Source organism: Crinia signifera, chromosome 1 (genome assembly GCF_055691185.1).
Source record: "Crinia signifera chromosome 1, ASM5569118v1, whole genome shotgun sequence".
Taxonomy (NCBI): Eukaryota; Metazoa; Chordata; class Amphibia; order Anura; family Myobatrachidae; genus Crinia; species Crinia signifera.
The window spans coordinates 459,821,783-459,842,816 of NC_139217.1; the positions used below are offsets into that span (position 1 = coordinate 459,821,783).

Here is a 21,034-nt window from a genome sequence, read left to right on the forward strand (position 1 = left end):
TAATGTGCAGAGAGTTAGATTTGTGTGAGTTATTTTGTTTCTGTGCAGGGTATATACTGACTGCTTAATTCTTACAGTGCAATTTAGGTTTCAGTTTCAACACACCCCACCCAAATCTAACTCTCTCTGCACATGTTACATCTGCCCACCTGCAGTGCAGCATGATTTTGCCCATTAAAGAAGGAGTTTGTTTTTGCAAACCAACCAGAATCACCACCTATGTTTGAAAAATGAGTTAGGAGGTGATTGGCTGGACGTTTATCACTATCCCCATCGCATGTATCACTCCAGGCTTAATACATCTGCCCCATTGTGGGGATAATACGGATAATCCAACAGGGGCACCATTAGGAACCCTTACCCCCCCCCCCCCCCCACCACCACTTTGCAAGTGGCTAACCCAAACCACCCCCACAGTCTAACCCTAAGTCATCGTCGTTCCCCCTACTAGAGCCTAAACCTGCCCCACCATCCCCAGCCACACGCTAGACCGCCATGCATTCTTACCGATCGGTCTACTGATGCTGTCTGTATTCCAGCATCAGCATCCTGACCCTTTTTGAAGTTCCAGAACCGGTGGTCTGGCGGCAGTTGGGATGCCTGTGTCCATATGGGCACACATAGTGCCACATGGTGGATTGAAAGGTTCCTTTAGGTGCCGGATTCCACCTTTCTTAAAAGTGAGTTTGGAATGCTGTCCCACTATTTGATACCTGTGCGAGATCTCCCTCCTCCCCCCCCCCCCCCCCCCTCCTGGGGGTCTGCTAGTCCGCCCAGCATACAGTTACAGGGGAGCGCTTTAAGGCCACGCCCCTGCAATCTGTGACCAAGCCCCCTTAACCCTTTGAGTGCCAAGGGAATTTATCAATATAGGTGTGAAAATTTCCAAGCCAAACCTTTTTTTATTAAACCCTTTGTGTGCAAAAGTTGCCACCAGAGATACCGGAGCCGCTCACAGCGCTATAATACAGCGACAGTTCGTCTCGGGTTATTCGTGTAGGATAAACACAGACTTGTGTGTGGCTGAATGCTGCAGGGTATTATCAGAGCACCTCCAAGTGATTGCCGGCACAAAATGACAAACTGAGAAATAGTTAAAGTTCAGTTTCACAAGTTTATTATGGTCGGTCCCAGGCATATTATAAATACACATCGGTTTCGAAGGTCTCAATGCTTCTCTTAAGTCTCACTGCTGGGTGTGGAACAGACAACACCGGGACAGTATAATAATTATAAAATAGTGAATTAGCCCCTATAATCGTGGTTCATACAATTAGTCTAAACCTCTGCAAGATCGGCTGCCCCACCGCGTACAGATCTAAGCAGCGTGGTCCGTTAGGGACATCCACAGTAACCGGAACATTGACCACCAAGTACGGAATTGCTAGGGAATAAGAATACGTGTCACATATATGAATGGAATCAGAGATCACTGAATGGTGACAAATTACGGACACATCGATTCTGAGAGTGTCCGATAAAAGCAGCAGCAGGCAGGTAGGTTGGTGATTAGATTCCTTCTACCACCTGTTCCTACAGATTGGTGGCAGAGGACCGTGGTATTGGGCGAGAGCGGGGGTTAAGGTTTACAGCGCTGGACAAATCGCGGATACAGGCTTACGTCCCGGATGTGGTGTCTGTTCAGGATCCAGGTAAGGAATCTCTCCAAACCTAAACCGTAACCGCCATGTGGACACGTTCCATATTTACGCTGTGGAGCAAGAGAGAAACGGAGGTTGTTATAATACTAGCCACAAGTGCCGGAGTTTATAACTTATGTGCGAGAATTAAAATAAACATAGAAATCTATAAGCTCGAGCTGCAAATCCTCTAACGACTGAGAATACTCAGGAACGGTTAATCATGTGGTGGGAAGGATTACCGTCTGATAATGTGACACTTGTTCTGTGCAAGGACCCAGTATATAGTGTATGGTGCCCACAACACAACAGCAAAGTCATTATTATATTACATTACAACTACATAACAAACTGTGGGGGTTATTCTGGTTCTCTCCTTCTGGCAAATTCCTTCTTAAATGGACAAAACCATGTGCACTGCAGGGGGGCAGATGTAACATGTGCAGAGAGAGAGAGAGTTAGATTTGGGTGAGGTATTTTGTTTCTGTGCAGGGTAAATACTGACTGCTTTATTTTTACACTGCAACATACAGTAGATCTCACTTTGAAGTAAAACCCCACCCATTTCTAATTCTCTCTGCACATGTTACATCTGCCCCACCTGCAGTGCACATGGTTTTGTCCATTTGAGAAGGAATTTGCCAGAAGAAGTGAACTAGAATAAGCCCCTGTATAACAAAGGAAGCAGTTACAAATAATGTTTGCTTTTATACTTTCCTTCCTTACATATCCAAAGGATACTTAAACACACTTCATAAGGAAAAGTTATACTATATTCTGACACCGCAGGGACGAACGCGGGTGTTTTTTTTTTTGGTGATTGCCGCTTTAAAAAAAAAAGTCTGAGTTTGGCCAGCATAGGGCACAATCCCCATACTCAGATGGCAATACATCCTGCCCCATGTATAAGTCTAAATTAGCTTTGTTACATATGTGACAGATTGTACCACTGCTCCACTTGGCACGAGCCAGATCTTTGTTCATCTTTCCTGCTCACAATGTGCATCTTATACATATGTATATAACGCTGAGGTCATGGGTTCTATTCCCACCATGGCCCTAACTGGGCGGAGTTTGTATATTCTCCCCGTATTTGCGTGGGTTTCCTTCGGGTACTCCGGTTTCCTCCCACATTCCAAAATTATACTGGTAGGCTATTTGGCACCCAACAAATTAACCCTAGAATGTCTGTGTGTGCATGTACATGTGGTAGAGAATATAGATTGTAAGCTCCACTGGGGCAGGGACTGATGCGAGTGTTCAAATATTCTCTGTACAGCGCTACGGAATATGTGTGCGCTATATAAGAAACTGGGAATAAATAAATAATATAAAACAACTGGAAGCAACAAAACTACGTGGCTAGATGACGCTGATCAATTTGATGTGCGACAGAGTTCAAAACAGTCTACAAAGATTTACAATACTGCCGCTGCAACTTTTCCTCACGCCAAGTTGGTTTGCACTTCATCGGCGACCTTGTACGTGTATAAAACTAATTCCTGTGTGGTTTAAGTCGCAGCCTGGCATCCCGAGTATGCTCTAAGTGGTATCTCGCTGCATCTACATTATTTTTAAGATACAGAAAATAACTAAGCTCCACCTTCCCGAGGGGCTCATCGTGCTGGGCGTTTCGTACCATAGGACATATCGATGCTAGGCGTATGAGGTCACTTCTGTATTTCATCATTCACATCAGTTCCTGCCCCACGGAGCTTACAGTCTATATTCCTTACCACATGAACAAATACATTGATTAATGTTTGTAAGAAACCAATTAACCTACTAATATGTTCTTGGATTGTGGGAGGAAACAAGCACAGAGAGAACATACAAACTCCACACTGTTCCTTAAAGGGAATCGAACTCAAGACCTCAGTTATGTGCGGCAATAATGCTGCCAGTTTATCTTTACAATATACTATTAATATAGGATATAATAAGGTATTATCCATCTCCCAACACGTCAGTACTAACACATTCCCTCTGGTGACAGAAATCCCGGCGTCATACCTGATCCGTGTACCAGTAATAGGGTGTAGAATCGATCTCCTCTCTCTTGTACCCTTCCAGCAGCTCCTCGCTGTCCCAGATACGCATGGAACCTCCGACTATCTCGCCCACGTTGGGCATGAGCACGTCCACCTGCCAAAGTGACCAAAGACAATGTGAGGATTCAGGAAACCGGTCTCGGCGTAACAAGAGGAGCGATGAGAGAACATTCAAAGTGAGGGGGGAATTTACTAAGATGGGATTTCTATTGAAGGTGGGATATTGCCCATAGCAACCAGATTCTATCTAATATCTTCTAGAAGGTGCCAAATAAAAAAGAAGTAGAATCTTATTGGTTGTAAGGGGCAATCTTCAATAGAACTCCCATCTTTACCCATGAATTGGGGAAAATGAGATCACTACGGTTTTCCTCCTGGTAGCTGGGGTTTGCCAGTGTAGCTCCAGTTTTTAATTTGAGCAGCAACAAAACGAAGAGACATATTCAAGTCTTGTAAAACATCTCCTTGTGATAATTCAGTATATTCACTAAAGCAAGCATGTCCAAACTATGGCCCTCCAGCTGTTGTGAAACTACAAGTCCCATCATGCCTTGCCACAGTTTTGCTATTAGGGAATCATAAACCTATGGCAAGGCATGCTGGGATGTGTAGTTTCACAACAGCAAAAGTTTAAACAAGCCTGCACTAAGGTATCCGGTCGAGGGATCTAAAATGTCTAGATAGACCAAGCTTAGTCTAACCCGTCTAGTTAGACGCCTAGGATAGTCGACCGCGTCTAGATCGACAGTAATGGAAGTTAGATGCCAGTTTTAGAGCGACGTAGAGTGAGATTATAGCAGTGCACGTAGAGTGTCCACAGGGACCCTGTCACATTCGGCACAAAAAAATTGTGAAAAACACGTCGCCCACTCTCCCGTTGCTCTAACGCTGGAGACTAACTTACGTTACCAGCTTTAGGCGTCGGACTAGACAGGTGCTTGACCATAACAAACATGGTTGAACTAGACAGCTTTGATCGGCTACACCATAACCTTCACTAAGCAGATTTGTGTCCTGTTATATAGGGGGAAATTTAATAGGATGAGAGATTTGGTAAGAAATCTCCTGGTTTTTTTTAAAGCGGCAATCATTTACAAAAAAAAAAAAAAACAGTTTGATCTTGCTGTGTAAATGATTGCCGCTTTAAAACAACTGGAGATTTTTTTACCAAATCTCTCACTTTCTGATTCTCTCCTGCTATTACATTTCACCCACAGAGTAATACAGGTGGATAGTTTACACAAAATCAGTTTTTGTTTAAGCCAAAGGTTAAAGAACTAAAAAACTATTTAACAATGTTATTAAGGAAAATGGTTATAATCCCCCCAAACAATACAGAAGGCTTTACTCTTGTCCTTCTTGTACACATCCACAGCCAAGTTCATGCTCATGGTTTCGGGTCAGTGTCCCCGGGAACCCATATAATATCCTGATGAGGTCCATCCCATCTCTTACAGATGTGTGTAGCAGGAGCAGGGGAGCACCACGCCCGTCCAAAGGCACCAACTGCAGCAGGACAGGTAGACCTCAGCAGGAGGAGTGCACTGTAGTGTGCAGCAACAGAGAAGGATGCGGTTAATGTTACTCCTTTCGCTCCGCCACACTGAGCAAGAGGTAGTGGGGATGGGTTACGGTCGCTAGGTCAACACAATGAAGGTAGACATACGTTAGGTCAACCACTAAAGGTCGACGCAAGAAATAGGTAGATAGGGATGGAAGGTCGACACGAGCATTAGGTCGACAGTAAAAAGCTCGACCTTCATTTTCACGTTTTTTTTTTATTTTAGCAGATGTGTGCCGACAGGTGGCATTTCATAGCATACCATCCATCGACATATATCGTGTCGACCCAAGCCCTGTTGACCTTTAGTGGTCAACCTTCATAGTGTCAACTCTGTAACCCACTCCCATGGGGACCGTCGGCGCTCATGATGTAATGTAATGGCGCCCTCTGGTGGCCAGTCTGCTGCAATGCTTTTAGGTCTAATCTAGGTTCCCTAATGTGAAATAGTTGACCTTGCTGATATGTAAACCAGTGCATGAGTATGGAAGGGCACACCCGCTGAGGAACAAATGTACACAAGGTGGAAGATCCCCTTAGGAAGAGTAGGCCGGACTCACGGATTCGGTGAGACGTCGGTCCTCGGCACAGCGCTGCATGTAGAAAGACTTAATCTCAGCTGGGAAGCGGCAGAGCAAGATTGGTTCATTGATGGCGTCTGTCATTAGTCTCTCCGGGGCTTCTGGGATATCCTGATGGAATGAGAGTACAGAAATGCTATCAGTATCGCCATACCCGTCTCAGGCATCAATAACAGCCAATCCTCATATGCTTGCAAGGTGTATGATAAACGCACAAGGCAGACGTACACGTTACACTACTAATACATCTGCAGAATGTCGCTGTGTGAAAACGACATCAATCTGGGAAAAAGGTGGGCCAATGTGACTGAGCCAACCATCCAATGATTATTCTCCCCATCGTAAATAAAAGTCAGTGAAAACTGACTTATTTCAGCCGGAGATGACCGAACAAACAGGGGGCGGGTGCTGACGTCTTGCGAAGTCACCCACCCGCCTCAAGCAGGCATTTGCCCATATTATAGGCATCTAATGAAGGGAATAGAGAATGGGAGTTATGTGGCTGGACCGGGGCTGGTTGGATAACAGCCTTGCAGCCGTGTTTTGTACCAGCTGCAATCGGTGCAGTTGTATTGCTGGTAGACCAAGGCAGAGGGTATTGAAGTAATAGTGTAGTGCAGGGGTCTTCAACCCATGGCCCGCGGGCCACGAGTGGCCCGCCGAGTAGTTTTAGGTGGCCCGCCAGTGAATTGCGTTTTTTTTTTATTAAATGCCGTGCTGATTAAAAAAAATAAAAATCCTTCCGCACGCTGTCCCCTTAAAATCCTTCCGCACACTGTCCCATTAGCAGTGGGATGCGGCGGAGGTGGATGTGCTGGCTGGGGCAGTCAGGACTGTGCGTGAACATGCGCATTGTGTACTTCCTGATGCCGCGCACCTGTCCCGCCCATGTCCTTTCAGACAGCCGGGAGACTGGAGTGAGTGTGACAACCCCCGGCAGCCGCGCACCTGTCCCTGCCTGCTCCTTGGCTGTTAAGACAGCCGACGCTGCCAGCAGCAGCCCTCTGAAGAAGACCTCTGTAAGAGACACTAAGGCAAGTGTCTCTGGAGAGGGTGATGCCGACTAGCTACCGTGGTGCTGACTAGGGGGAGGGGGGGCTGGCAGTGCAATGTGGCCCTGTGTATGGAGAGGGTGCTGACTATGAGGGAGAGGGGGCTGGCAGTGCAATGTGGCCCTGTATATAGGGAGGGTGCTGACTATGGGGGAGGGGGGGCTGGCAGTGCAATGTGGTGCTGACCAAGGGAGGGCTGGCATGCTGCGCAATGTAGTGCTGTCTATGGAGGGAAATACTAGGGCATTTTGTGAGGGACACTACTGGTGGCATTTTATGAGGGACACTACTGGTGGCATTTTGTGAGAGGCACTGCTGGGGGCATCATATGCATAAGCAGGAGTATTGGGGGCCTTATAGTGCAAGGTGCAATGGGCATCATGGTGTGTGGCATAATGTGTAATGCGCATCATGGTGTGAGACATAATGTGCAATGGGCATCACGGTGTGTGGCATATTGTGCAATGGGCATCATGGTGTGTGGCATAATGTATAATGGGCATCATGGTGTAATGGGCCTTCATGTTTATATGTCACTGTGCGGCCTTTAGAGAGCCAACTTAAGCGTGGAAGGACAACAACCATTCCTGCGGTAACCAATGTCTGGTCATGCAGGGTGCAAAAGTGAGATGTCAGGTAATTTTTTTCCTGCTAGTTCACACTCTTATCATTAGACCACGCCCCTTATAATTAGGCCACACCCCTTTTTGGTAGCGCACCTGCGGCGCGAGCAATTTCTTGAATACCAAATTATGTATGGGGGGCTGCATTTTTATTCTGTTCGCACTGGGGCCCTAATTGTTTAGAAATAGCCCTGGTGCAGACTATATATAGGGGGCAGGGTTTATGTGTATGGGCAGCTGTGCCAACTATCTATGTGGGGGCTGTGATGTCTATCTATTAAGAGCTGTGCTAAATACCACAGTAGAGCTTAGTGGCCCTCGGGCTTCGTTGAATTTTTTAATGTGGCCCACACTGTCTTAAAGGTTGAAGACCCCTGGTGTAGTGTATACCCAGCATAACAACCTTAAATTTTTACATGAGGAAAAAAATGTTCTGGTTCCATCTTGTGGAGAGAAAGGAGAACTGCAGCAATCATTGAGTCCTTTATGTTACAGAAACAATGGTGTGGTGAAGTCAGGTTTATATACTGCACATGGGAGGGTACAATTATACTAGGAAGGGCACAGATACGGTAAGCCATGATGGTGACTTTACTAAGGGGGGGGGGGGGGTATTTTGGACCTTCTGATGGGCAGAGTCGGGGGAGCACTGGCACAATTACCGTTCGCCCACCCACCTCCTTCTAGTCTAACTCTTATGAGTAGGGCCCTCTTTCCTCACGTACTCACCCTACCTCTTTACCTCACCTGTGCTCCTGTCCTGTTCTTCCCTTCCTCTACCTTCCTCTCGCCTTATAAATAAATGAACTACTACTACTACTACCACTGTGTGGACTGAATTTGGGAACTAAATGGTAGCAAAGCATTTCTCTATCCACAGAAGGACACAAAAAAAGGTTTAAGCTCGTATATCCTCCGTAGGCCTGATTCTGGTACGGACATCGCTCTCCACAGATGCAAACAGCGAGTATTCCCATACAGCACAGGGTCAGAAGGGACTTTTCCCCAATTCCATTAGTCAGACAGATATTTGCCGGATCCCACCTTTGCGTGTAATGGGCGATAGCGGGCAGCACCAATGTAATGGCAGTGTAGCTAGATACAGTTATTCTGACTTGTGTGTACAGGGAAGGGGAGCCTGTTTCGCACTAGTCTCCCGTACCCAGCATGGGAAAGGACGAGTGATTATATTAATAATGGGAGTTGCAGCTGTGACTGTAACAGCTGTAGGTGAATGAATCTGTATGTAAACTAGCATTCGCTTCCACGGCTTTACGCAACAACTGCCACTGCGCCTCCCACTCAGCCTTAAGATATGACGCTACGTATACTAAACAGCAGGCAGGACATCTCACCTCCCCAAACTCATAGTAAGTTCCGTCCTCTTTCTTCACATCATGTTCCTTTAGCCAGGTGATGGCCTCGGAGTAGTTCATTCTTCTGAAGGGACGTTTAGGAGGCTGGAACTCCTGCAGCAAAAAGGTTGTGTGGTTAAACTTTGCAGGAGAAAAGACAACGGCGTATTACGGACCTGCGGATCTGACTAGTAATCGTTACACCACGAGACTGAGCCAATACCAGCCAGGTCAGCCACAGAACATACCGGGTGCAGCTCCTTGACCATTGCAGCCGCCGGCGACTTCAGCACTCTGTCCACCACATCGCAGACCAAGTTTTCCAGGCGGTCCAGCAAATCCTCAAAGGTGATGAAGGGACATTCAGCCTCTATGTGAGTATATCTAAAATGCAAGAGCGCAATGAAAGCAGAGCCAGATCAGAACAAGGAAATCTACAGATTCCCTGCCACCATATAACCGTAAGAATTCTATACACTAAACACTTCGGTCGGTATTCAATTGTTTTCACCAGCATTTCAGCTCGCTATCCCCGGGGGGGTGGAGAGGTGAAAGGCGTGAATGTGTGGCTAAACCTGACCATAATGAGCACCATATGTGCAAAGAGTAGATCAATTGAATATCGCCCTACGATCTCCCATCGTTCTAGATGGGAGATCGGGTGCGATATAACAATTGAATACCACCCTTGGCGTACAGAAATGAGACCGTGCAGGGCCATACAGTAAAGCAGCCGTCTGAATGTTCTCCCTGATCCTACAAAGTAACATAAGCCATATTAGTGCTAGTTTCCTTACTCCGCTAAATGCCGCCGTGTTCTCGACTGCTCGGCCCGATAGGACTGCGCCACGCAGAAGGTGTCTCCCAAGGCCGGAATACAGGTCTCCAGGTAGAGCTGGGAGGACTGCGTCAGATACGCCTCTTCCCCAAAGTAGTCCAACTTGAAGAGAGTGGATCCACCTTCCACTTGTGTTTGCACCAAGGTCGGAGGAGTCACCTGTAAAACACAATAGAGATTCTGATGTATGCGATGAACTGAAACAAAGGTGGAACATAAATAACGGACAACGACGAGGATTATATTCAAATGAAGACAGCAGACCGTAAGCTCCAGCAAAGCAGAACATGAGAAATCAAAACTGCTTTTAAAAGGAAGGTTCTTCCGCAGGCGGTGTTCTCCGTAGTGATTGAAATGATCCGATAACTCTACTTGTTTGTATTATGGCTCAGGGACATCCTAGTACATATCATTGCCTGATGCCTCCACAGTGTCGTTAGCAGATACATTATATAATGGAAGCTGCAATCTGTGCGACACTTCTCTTTCATTAAAACCTAAGTCAGTGCTTGACACTTGCGGACACTCTTAGTACCAGAGAAAGGCTTGTGGGCGAATCACTGAGCGTACCTCATAGTAGCCGCAGTCGAAGAAATGGTTTCGGAAGCAGTTGACGACGGTGGAGCGGACTTTGAAGATCTTGGACATGTTCTCCCCCCTGATCATCATGTGCCGGTTGTTCAGCTGAACGTCTACATCGGACTCTTCATTTATCACATTATCAGCGCCGCCGGCAGGGGCCAAGCCGATCAGTTCCCAGTAATCACAGCACAGCTCGTGCCCACCTGGCGCCTGTGACAATGACAGATCATGAGAGACAGCGGGGGGCTTTACATGCAGAATTACAGAGGGGTTGCGGGGGGCCTTAGGAGGTCCCTAATCAAGGGCTGTGACTGATTAGAATGGGAGACAGAGGGATGTGGGCCAGAGTCCCCCAGAGTGCTGGGTATGCCCCATAGTAATAAAAATGGGAGGCGTGGCTTGCGGTCACATCATTAAAGCCAAGCCATGCCCCCTTTCACCCAGACCACACCTCTTTTGGGCGACAGTCCAGACTTAAGTATTCTGGATGTTGGGAGGTATGTCATTCTTTGTTACTCTTTCATGATGCAATACGTGGGTGAGTCTATGCGACAGATATCGTGTATTAGTGACTTGTACCCTTCCTAACCTTATGAAGAAGAGACCAACGCTAGGACGACAGCTGACTGGGCACCTAACTATTCACTATATTCATCATAATATTTTTACACTGGCTGTCCTTTGTGCTGGAGAGCGGAAGCCATTTTCTTGTGGACTACCAAACCTAATTAGCTCTCCCATGCACACTATAGAGTAGATTTATTAAAGCTTCTGAAACAGACAAGTGGTGATGTTGCCATTGCAACTAGGGTGGCCAATCCCGGGATGGGGATCGGCGGGATCCCGGTATTTGGCCCCCAAAACTACCGGGATTTCAATACCGGGATTGAAAACTCCAATCCCGGGATTAGACTGCGCGTGCCGCCGTATGAGCCCGGCAACCCAGCAGCCCTCCCACCCGCCCACTTGGCTCCCGGCCTCCCTATCAGCCCGGCCGCCCACTCAGCCACCTGGCCCCTAAATGTAAGTAAATATGCAGGCGGCCAGGGTGCTTTTCATTATTAGGGAAGCCAATCCCGGGATCCCGGGAATCCCGGGATTGAGCATTTTTCAATCCCGAATTCCGGGATTGAAAAAATGCCCGGATTGGCATCCCTAATAGCAACCAATCAGATCTATCATTTTCTAGAATGTGATTGAGAAATAAAAACTAGAATATGATTGGTTGCTATGGGAACCACCGACTATAATTAATCTAGCCCCGACCACAACATTCATAACTCAGTGTTATTTGTATTCTTTGTGTGAATACAGAAATAGAGCTCTGTGCTCAAACATCAGCACATAACCTTCTATGACAGGCATGTCCAAACTATGGCCCTTCAGCTGTTGTGAAACTACAAGTCCCATCATGCCTTGCCACAGTTTTGCTGTTAGGGGATGCTAAAACTATGGCAAAGCATGCTGGGATGTGTAGTTTCACAACAGCTGGAGGATCACAGTTTGGACATGCCTGCTCTATGGGGAGGACCATCAGACTGCAACTATCTATGGTCTCCCCTACTCAATTCGGAGCCTAATCCACTTGTCTTCTACCTCTTTTATAAAGAAATGTCTCCTCAAACGTACCTAGATACCAACCACACATCCGTGTGTTAATGTACGTCCCTCTATTCTTGAAGTAGCAGTGGTCGGGCTTGTGCTGGCCCGAGGGGGTCCTGCTTTCTGGAATTGACCCTTATGACTGTTACGGATCCACCAGATGAGGTCACATGGTCCCGGTAGGTTGGTCAATATTTTTGCCAAGAACCTTAATTTTACTCCAGTTTAAATTGCAGAGTTTACTATATTTGTTCTATAGAAAAGAATCTGCCTCTGTAAAACCTTTAATACATTTAAAAACTCCAAATCAAATCCTCCCTCTCTCCTGCCACGGTCTACATACTGCAGTCCTTTACACTGTATATTCCTGGTACATATGGGGACCAAGCACCACAATCGCGTTAATGTGTCCGGGAGACTCGGCCCAAAGAACGGACTACCGCCCGATTTTGAATAATGTCATGTACGTATTCTCACAGGCAAGTAGATTATACCCAGATCTAAAATCGGTACCTGTTTCCCTTCTGGCACCAGGTCCAGGGTCCCGTATACCGCGACGGTGCTTTCAGTAGAGAGGACCAGCCCGTTGTAACACTGACACTGTCAGGACAAACAGAAGAGTCCGTCACACACTGCGCCTGCTTACTGTAACAGGTTACCATCAGGGCGCGCACTGAAGCACAGCACTGTGCGCCGTTACATGCCAGGACACTCACCAGTTTATCGTTGAGGACACACTGGAGGTAACCAGTCCCATCTCGCAGTACTATGAACATTAAGGTTTTACCTGAAAAGGAAAATATACCGCATCACTAAATCACAGTCCCCACATTTCAGCCGCCTATTACCACCGACGTCCCCTTCAGCTTCCTCTTCTGCGTTATACACAGGTAACGGCACTGTACAATATCCACCTTCCGCTGTCACTATCAATGCGGGCTTGTGGCTCCACCCCCTTTGAAGGCTCCAAGATTTAGAACCTGGGCAGCATGAGGCCGGGTCAGGCACACAGAAGAACAGCTTAAGATCTCGCTTGATAGATCTAGAGTCTAGATAGTCAGTCAATAGGTCTAACCTAAAAGGTTGACAGGGTCAAAAGGACGACATGCGTTTTTCATGATTTTTTTTTTAACCAGCTTGTTCTTACAGATGGAGCAGCTTACATTGGAGCTGCTCCTGGCGATTCTACCACCATTCGCCAGGTTCCGCTACCAGTCAACGGAGATGCTCACGTGCCCCATTCCATTGGAGCTTTCTGTTGCTCTCTGCTGGCTCCCCGCTGCTCGCAGCCCCCACTAACCCTGCCCGTCTCCCTGAAGCGGAGACGGGCAGGGAATCCGCTCCCCGTTGATGGGTATGGGTATGGGGATGAGCAGGCGTGTGAGGCGCAAGCGCGTCCCTGACAAATGGAGTGCATGACCGCCAGCCTGCACCAGCTCAGGGGATCTGGCAATTTGGCAGGCTGGCTGGGAGGCGCTCCATCTGTACTTCACCATCCATGTCGTCATAGAGTAAGAACATACTAGTGTGCCGAGCATATCGAGGCATCGCGCCCACAGCATAGCATGCGCAGAAAGCCCATGGACACAAAAAAATTGTGAAAAACTTATGTCTACCTTTTTCATGTCGACCCTTTGGGGTAGACCTATTCACTCACTGTCTATCTAAACCAGACATGGCCAAACTGTGGCCTTCCAGCTGTTGTGAAACTACACATCCCAGCATGCCTTGCCATAATTTTAGCATTCCTGCATAACTAAACTGTGGCAAGACATGATGGGACGTGTAGTTTCACAACAGCTGGAGGGCCAGAGTTTGGACATGCCTGACACTGTCTAAGAACAGCAAAGCCGGGCCCTGCAGAATGGACAGATATGTATCATTAGCCATTATGGGGACTGGCGAGTGCATGTTACACCCCTGCGGATGGAATCGGATTTCTAATACAAGGAGCAGGGGTAAATATGTAATACTCCCCGTGCTACAAGACCCTCCCGTGTGATATTCTAGAAGTGATCTGCCTAGACGCACAGGCCTGCAGATAATACGTATCAATAAACTGAGATGTTATAAGATAATACACACACCAGAATTACACCGTGCCCGCAGAAAACACTGCAGCAATGTATGCACGGGATAGAGGATTGTACCTTGTCTACGCAGCCTGTGGACCCAGCCAAACACTTTGACCCTCTGTCCGCGGTAGGCTTCCAACTCCCGAATCTTCGCCTTCACAGAGAGAAGATACAAAATGCTATCAGAAATGTTGGCGTTCGTATAGAAACTCTGATTTACCATAGACGATAAAACTCTGTGCATTGCTAGCACACCAACTATATAATGGTCTTCTCTTCAATGCAGAGTTTCCTAAACTCCACCATTACTGTCCAGGTTTTCAGGATATCCATAGTAGACCACAGATGATTTAATAAGTTACTCAATAAATATGATCTAATCATCTTGTCTGAAACATAGATATCCTTGAATCCTGGCCGATAACGGCAAAGTTTAGGAGACTCTGCTTAAATGTATCCACTGGATCTTATAGGGCAAAGGTACACAATAGGGAACAGAAGTTCTCAAGAAGTTCATACAGCCAGCAGCTTACTGCAGATAGGAAACATGACCTAACCCCACCCAACACATCTGCGCATATATAGAGGTCTTACAGTTACTGGCTCTGGGAGGTTGGGGTCGTTTTGGATCACTACTTTCTTGGCCTCCTCCATATTCTTCTCCCGTCTAAGGTTGTCCTCAGCCTGTAAGGAGCAGGATAAAGTGGTCAGCAAACCAAGTACACTGAACCACCCGGAGTGCTTTCAGCCCAGAGGACGTTCCTTCTTACCTCTCTCTTGTCTTTGGCCTCGTTCTTCATCTGCTCCCGGTTCCAGAGCTTCTTGACGTTCTTCAGCTGAGTCTTTGAGATCACATCCCACCTCTACAGAACAAACACAACAGATACACAGGTTTATTAAGAGCACTTGTATCTAAACCTAACGGGAAAACTATCTGTACTATTCACACACATGAACCCGAAACCTTAGTACACTAGTAACATGGGCCTGCCAGTTTTTGGCCGATTTTGCCGGTGCCCAATTAGTTCAGGTTAAATAGCTGATAACTTCAGAGCCCAATTATCAATAGGCCTAATATGAACGCAATCATATTAACATTTTTCAGGCTATGGGAAAGCTTTGGGGGTATTCAATCTGGGATTCCGAGTTTCAGAACGTCCTGACAGTCAGAATCCCAGGCCACATTTGGTCCTCTTGACTGCAAATTGACAGTCATAACTCAATGTTTTGGCTGTCGAGTGTCGGGAAGTCCAAGGTTTGGCGAAAAAGGATGCGTATTGTCAAAAAACGGCCGAGAGTTCAACAATCCACAGCCTTTTCCAACAAAACAGATCCAACTTTCCGACTTCTAGCGCAGTGCATGCAGCCAGATCCAGTGCGACAATAGTACAAGAAGTGTATTGTCCGCTGGCGTTATCTCCCAGTTACTGTTGGATGCAGCGGTTCTAGGAAGCCAAACTGCACATTCTCTGCGCCATTGTTTTCTTAATAAAAATAAATGAAACCGATATATTAGGGTTAATGAGAGCAAGCACAGTTATTAATATCCATTATTATGCAAACACACAAATTACTAAAGGGTTCCCAACCTCATTCTCCTTCTGGGAATCCACATAGAAGACGGGGAAGGGCTCTTTTCCTACAGTCAGCATAGCCTGAAACAAGGAAGCGACAGCGTTAGTGGTGTGGGAGTACAACCTTCAATACAACTTGTGGTATAGTGTCAGTGCTGCCCTCTAGTGGTTAGGGTCCAAAGTGTAACCAAATTGTCACACTGATCTATGCAAGACTTCTGCATACTGTATGTCAGGCCATGGGCTGTGCGTCTTACTGCCATACGAATGGGTCATTAATACCACTTTCAGACATACGACCCCGGAATTTCCCTGCTCCCAGGTTTTTACTGGCTGCCCCACTTTCATGCCACGCCTGAGCCCAGGGAAATTCCAGGGTCGACCCCCATCAGACACAACCGGGGTCTGTCCTGGTATTCTACAAGCCAGGGCTGCTAGGGAGGTCTCACGTCACCCTCACACACCCAAAATACAGGAATGGGTCAAAGGGCCAACTCAATGAAGGTCAACATACATTGGGTCGCCCAGGGAATGTCGACACCTGAAATGGGTCGACAGGGTCGGAAGGTCGACAAAAGTATTAGGTGCACAATGGGAAAGTCGACATTAGTTTTTCAAGTTTTTTGTCCCAAATGACAACATAGTCGACATGGACACCATCATGTACAGTGCCCCCTCGCATGGCTCCCTACGCACTGTTATAATTCTCCCACCACCCCTTAGTGGATTTGAGGGTATGAAATACCACCTGCCGGCACAAGTCAGCTAAAAGAAAAAAATTGAAAAAACTCCTGTCGACCTTTTCACTGTCAACCTTCAAAGGGTCGATATAGTGATCGTATCCCCAAAATAACCAGCTTCCTTGACAGTTAGATCACATCAGCTGGCCATTTGACTACAGAGCTAACAATTACATAATTACCTTTAGGACAGTTTTTAATGGTTTTTCCTTGGTCCCGTCCCCAGTGACATCATCGCCTTCCCGATCAGACACGTACATTTCTGCTGTGGAAGGGAGAACAATGTTCTGTTAGTGACAGGCTAGTGCATGGGTGACAGCTGCGGCAGCTGTCCCCTCTGCCAGCATTGTTACATGGTGCTAACAGCTGTGTGACCTGTGAGCCATCATATATCTCAAGGTCCCCCATACACTACTGCCACTCCTATTTCCCTTGAACTCCCCTGGCGTTTCTCCATCTGACTTGATAGCTTCCGATTCAGCACATACACTTACCGATTGGCCGCTTGCTATGGCGGCCCTGACAGCCAGCATTTGGGTTTGCCCACCCAGTGTCGTACACACAGCCGGATGCACAGATATATCAGACACCGTTTGTGCTACTACATCATTCTCAGAGATATTGGGTGTACGCACCCGCTGACCTGGGTTTCCTGCGGCTACTCTTGGTTGCTCCCACAATCCAAAAACATACTGGTCGGTTAATTAGCTCCTAACAAGCATTAACTCGAGTGTCTGCGTGTACATGTGCTTAGGGCAGACCAGATATGGTTCTCATATTATTCTAGGTTTTTGTGTCCTGACAAGGCCACCACTGAGAAACCTAATCGGATGTAAGAAGTTGAAAAAGCAAATGTTAAACTGTCAAAGCTGATTATACGGGTATTAACACCACCCGTTAATTATATCGATATATTCATGCATTAAACAGATTTCACACAGACTATTACCGAGCTATAATCATGAAAGGTGCAGACACATTCGCTGTCCATCACACCCATTTTATTTGTTCTGCTTCTCTAACTTATTAGCTTCTGGGTGTAATGGGAGCAGTTGTTCTAGAAAGTCTGGCTCAGTACACCAGGCAGTACACCAGGCTGAATCGCACGGTCTGCCTTCCTTTGTTTACCAGGTAAACAACTATTTAGAAGATCATTTACAGATTACATATACCCCTTTCACATTGCAAATGTAACCTGGGTTGATCGCAGGTCGTTTTTGGCCGACTGAGGTCTCTTCCCGGGTCCAGCAAACCAGCATTCTGATCTGGGTTAAAACCACGATTAATCCATGCTGTGCAGTGTGAAAAGGTAACCCATGTCCCATTTACACGATTACCCCTTTCACACCACAACACAGGACACAGGTCCATCCCAGGAGCAACCAGACCTCACACGGACGTCACATGAGATCAGGTGACATGTGACGTCCATTGAATGCTGCAGAGAGGACATGAGACATGGCACACTAGAGGGATGAGGTGTTGGAGCTGCTGGGGAGGAGGAAATAAAGTGCAATAAACATGGAACTCCAGGCTACTCAGTAGCTCATTGGCGATGATTAAAGCGCTGCAGTGTGCTTTCCCCACCCACCTCTTTGTGCTGGGAAAAAAAAAGTCCCCTTTAATTGACTTCATCTTAGCCAGCCCAACAAAGATGCTCTTAAGGTCCATACACACTGGGCTACTATGCCCAGCGTGTATGTGCGGGGAAAGCCGCTCAATGCATACACACTGAGCGGCTTTCCCCCTGCCCGGCGCGGAAAGAGGGGGGGAGGATGGCGTTGAATAGCGGAGTGCTATGCAAAGCCGTCCTGAAAGCCGCTCATCTGCTGGTATAACCAGATGAACGGCTTTCCCGGCGATGTTGCGGGAGCGCGCAGCAGCGCTCACCGCCGGGCCATACATACTGGGCGGCATTGAGCTGAAAGCCTCTCAAACCTGCTGTTTTGAGCGACTTTCAGCTCAAAGTCGCCCAGTGTGTATGGGGCAGACCCGGGAATTTCCCGGGTCCAAGGTGCAGCGTGAAGGGGTTCTGTGAGCTGAGATGATCTGTGCCCTGGCAAAAACCCGAAATCAAAAACCCAATAATGAGAACATGGTATATTTTGTGCGATGTGAAAGGGGTATATGGAGGCGGCACTTGGGAGACAGCGTCAGCTCCAAGCGATGTCTCCTCCCCCACCCCAATGACGCTCCGCCCTGACATGCAATACATCATATGCAGTCCTTTTGCATACATCGCATGTGATTCATTGCTACAGGATCTGACAAATCCTTACGGCATAATTAACGTTCTCCGGCTCCAATAAGCACCGGACCGCGAATTAGATCAGAATCATAGGTAAAACACTTTTCACCCGATTTGATCCATTGAAAATGGGTGAAAGGGGCCCAAATCGCGTAAGTGTATGGGAACCTTAACCAATTCTCTGAAAGACTTGTCCTAAACAATCATTATAATTAATTCCAGAAGTAGCAACATCAAATTAAACACAAATACACCGTGTGTGACTCCCATGCTGACAAAGAGCTGGTGACGCGCCACTGTCCCACATGTTTCACCCTATACATGGACTACTCTGCTCTGGGCTGTCTACCTAGAAGGTTAAAGCCAGACTGCTTTGCAGTGCGGAAGAAGGTGGCTGACTGCCATACTGCAATATTCCCAGAGGACTGAGGACAGATGGGCGAGGTGATCTGCAAGGAACATATAGGGATACAGGTAGGGAAGAGGAAGTATGGGGGAGGGGGAAGATTTTTGCTGTAACCCATAGTAGCTGAGTACGGTGGCAGGGGGGCTGCAAACGGTGACATGGGGGGAGGGGCTGTGTACGGTGACAGCGAGCGGGGCTGCGTACAGTGACGGGAAGGGTAGATTTTTTTTGATATTGCAGTCAGCTTTAAGAGGAACCCATAGCAGCTGTTGATGGTGGTATGGGGCTGCGTACGGTGACAGGGAGGGAGGGGGCTGCGTACGGTGACAGGGAGGGAGGGGGGGGGCTGCGTACGGTGACAGGGAGGGAGGGGGGGCTTTGTACGGTGACGGGGAGGGAGAGAGGGAGGGAGGGGGGGCTTTGTACGGTGACGGGGAGGGAGAGAGGGAAGGGGGCTGCGTACGGTGACACGGAGGGGGGGGGCTGCGTACGGTGACACGGGGGGGGGCTGCGTACGGTGACACTGAGGGGGGGGCTGCGTACGGTGACAGGGAGGGGGGCTGCGTACGGTGACAGGGAGGGGGGCTGCTGCTTACCGTGACAGGGAGGGGGGGGGGCTGCGTACCGTGACAGGGAGGGGGGGGGGCTGCTTACCGTGACAGGGAGGGGGGGGGGCTGCTTACCGTGACAGGGAGGGGGGGGGGCTGCTTACCGTGACAGGGAGGGGGGGGGGCTGCTTACCGTGACAGGGAGGGGGGGGGGCTGCTTACCGTGACAGGGAGGGGGGGGGGGGCTGCTTACCGTGACAGGGAGGGGGGGGGCTGCTTACCGTGACAGGGGGGGGGGCTGCTTACCGTGACAGGGAGGGGAGGGGGGGGGCTGCTTACCGTGACAGGGAGGGGAGGGGGGGGGCTGCTTACCGTGACAGGGAGGGGAGGGGGGGGGGGCTGCTTACCGTGACAGGGAGGGGGGGGGGGCTGCTTACCGTGACAGGGAGGGGGGGGGGCTGCTTACCGTGACAGGGAGGGGGGGGGGCTGCTTACCGTGACAGGGGGGGGTCTGCGTACCGTGACAGGGAGGGGGGGGGGGGCTGCGTACCGTGACAGGGAGGGGGGGGCTGCGTACCGTGACAGGGAGGGGGGGCTGCGTACCGTGACAGGGAGGGGGGGGCTGCGTACCGTGACCGGGAGGGGGGGGGGGGCTGCGTACCGTGACCGGGAGGGGGGGCTGCGTACCGTGACAGGGAGGGGGGGCTGCGTACCGTGACAGGGAGGGGGGGGCTGCGTACCGTGACAGGGAGGGGGGGCTGCGTACCGTGACAGGGAGGGGGGGTGCGTACCGTGACAGGGGGGGGGGGTGCGTACCGTGACAGGTAGGGGGCTGCGTACCGTGACAGGGAGGGGGGGCTGCTTACCGTGACAGGGAGGGGGGGCTGCTTACCGTGACAGGGAGGGGGGGCTGCTTACCGTGACAGGGAGGGGGGGCTGCTTACCGTGACAGGGAGGGGGGGCTGCTTACCGTGACAGGGAGGGGGGCTGCGTACCGTGACAGGGAGGGGGGGCTGCGTACCGTGACAGGGAGGGGCTGAATACTGTGACAGGGGTTTTGCATGCGTACAGCGACTGTGTATAATTAGAGGGCTGGGTGAGGCAGCACATGGCACTGCTGAATGTAGGGGTAGTAGATACTGAGACGCCACATTGGCCTTGTACATATACAATACAAGACACTTGTGCTTATGCATGTGTGACATGGCTGTCAGTGTATTGCAGCAGAAGCCAAGGTAACTTGGCACATACATGTTATATGTTATACACATGTCAGACATCAGGCGTTGGGATGGCAACCTGCACGCACTGACACCAGGAATATAAATGCTGTGTATCCCCCCTCCCACATGTATACAGGCCCCACTGTGCTCTGAGCAGCCACCAGTCCCGTCTCTCACCGATCCCCAGCTGCGCTGTCCCCGCATTGATCTCCTCCATGTCTCACACTCCGATGCAGCTGCTGATGGCAGCCGGTTGCATCAGATTGGCTTCCTCTGGCGGAGTGCGCATGCGCAGTGGGCTGGGCTCGGCCCCTCTGACGAGACTCTCCCAGACT

At 48.9% G+C, this 21,034-nt stretch overlaps 1 protein-coding gene across 2 annotated transcripts; it reads right to left on the bottom strand.

Moving 5' to 3' along the window:
- Window positions 1–1,094: 1,094 nt before the first annotated feature.
- Window positions 1,095–21,021, bottom strand: NARS1 (asparaginyl-tRNA synthetase 1). Of its 2 annotated transcripts, none has more exons than XM_083155242.1 (15): window positions 20,877–21,021; window positions 16,457–16,539; window positions 15,550–15,615; window positions 14,731–14,823; window positions 14,555–14,644; window positions 14,036–14,114; window positions 12,602–12,672; window positions 12,399–12,485; window positions 10,272–10,493; window positions 9,661–9,860; window positions 9,112–9,247; window positions 8,864–8,977; window positions 5,813–5,944; window positions 3,654–3,785; window positions 1,095–1,711 (listed from the first exon to the last, which is right to left on the bottom strand). In XM_083155242.1, the coding sequence occupies exons 1-15, from the start codon at window positions 20,914–20,916 to the stop codon at window positions 1,580–1,582; spliced, it is 1,677 nt and encodes a 558-aa protein (XP_083011368.1). In that variant the 5' UTR covers window positions 20,917–21,021; the 3' UTR covers window positions 1,095–1,579. The 2 variants fall into 2 exon arrangements, with proteins under 2 accessions (XP_083011368.1, XP_083011369.1); XM_083155243.1 differs by having other exon boundaries at window positions 16,457–16,536; window positions 20,877–20,992.
- Window positions 21,022–21,034: the final 13 nt, after the last annotated feature.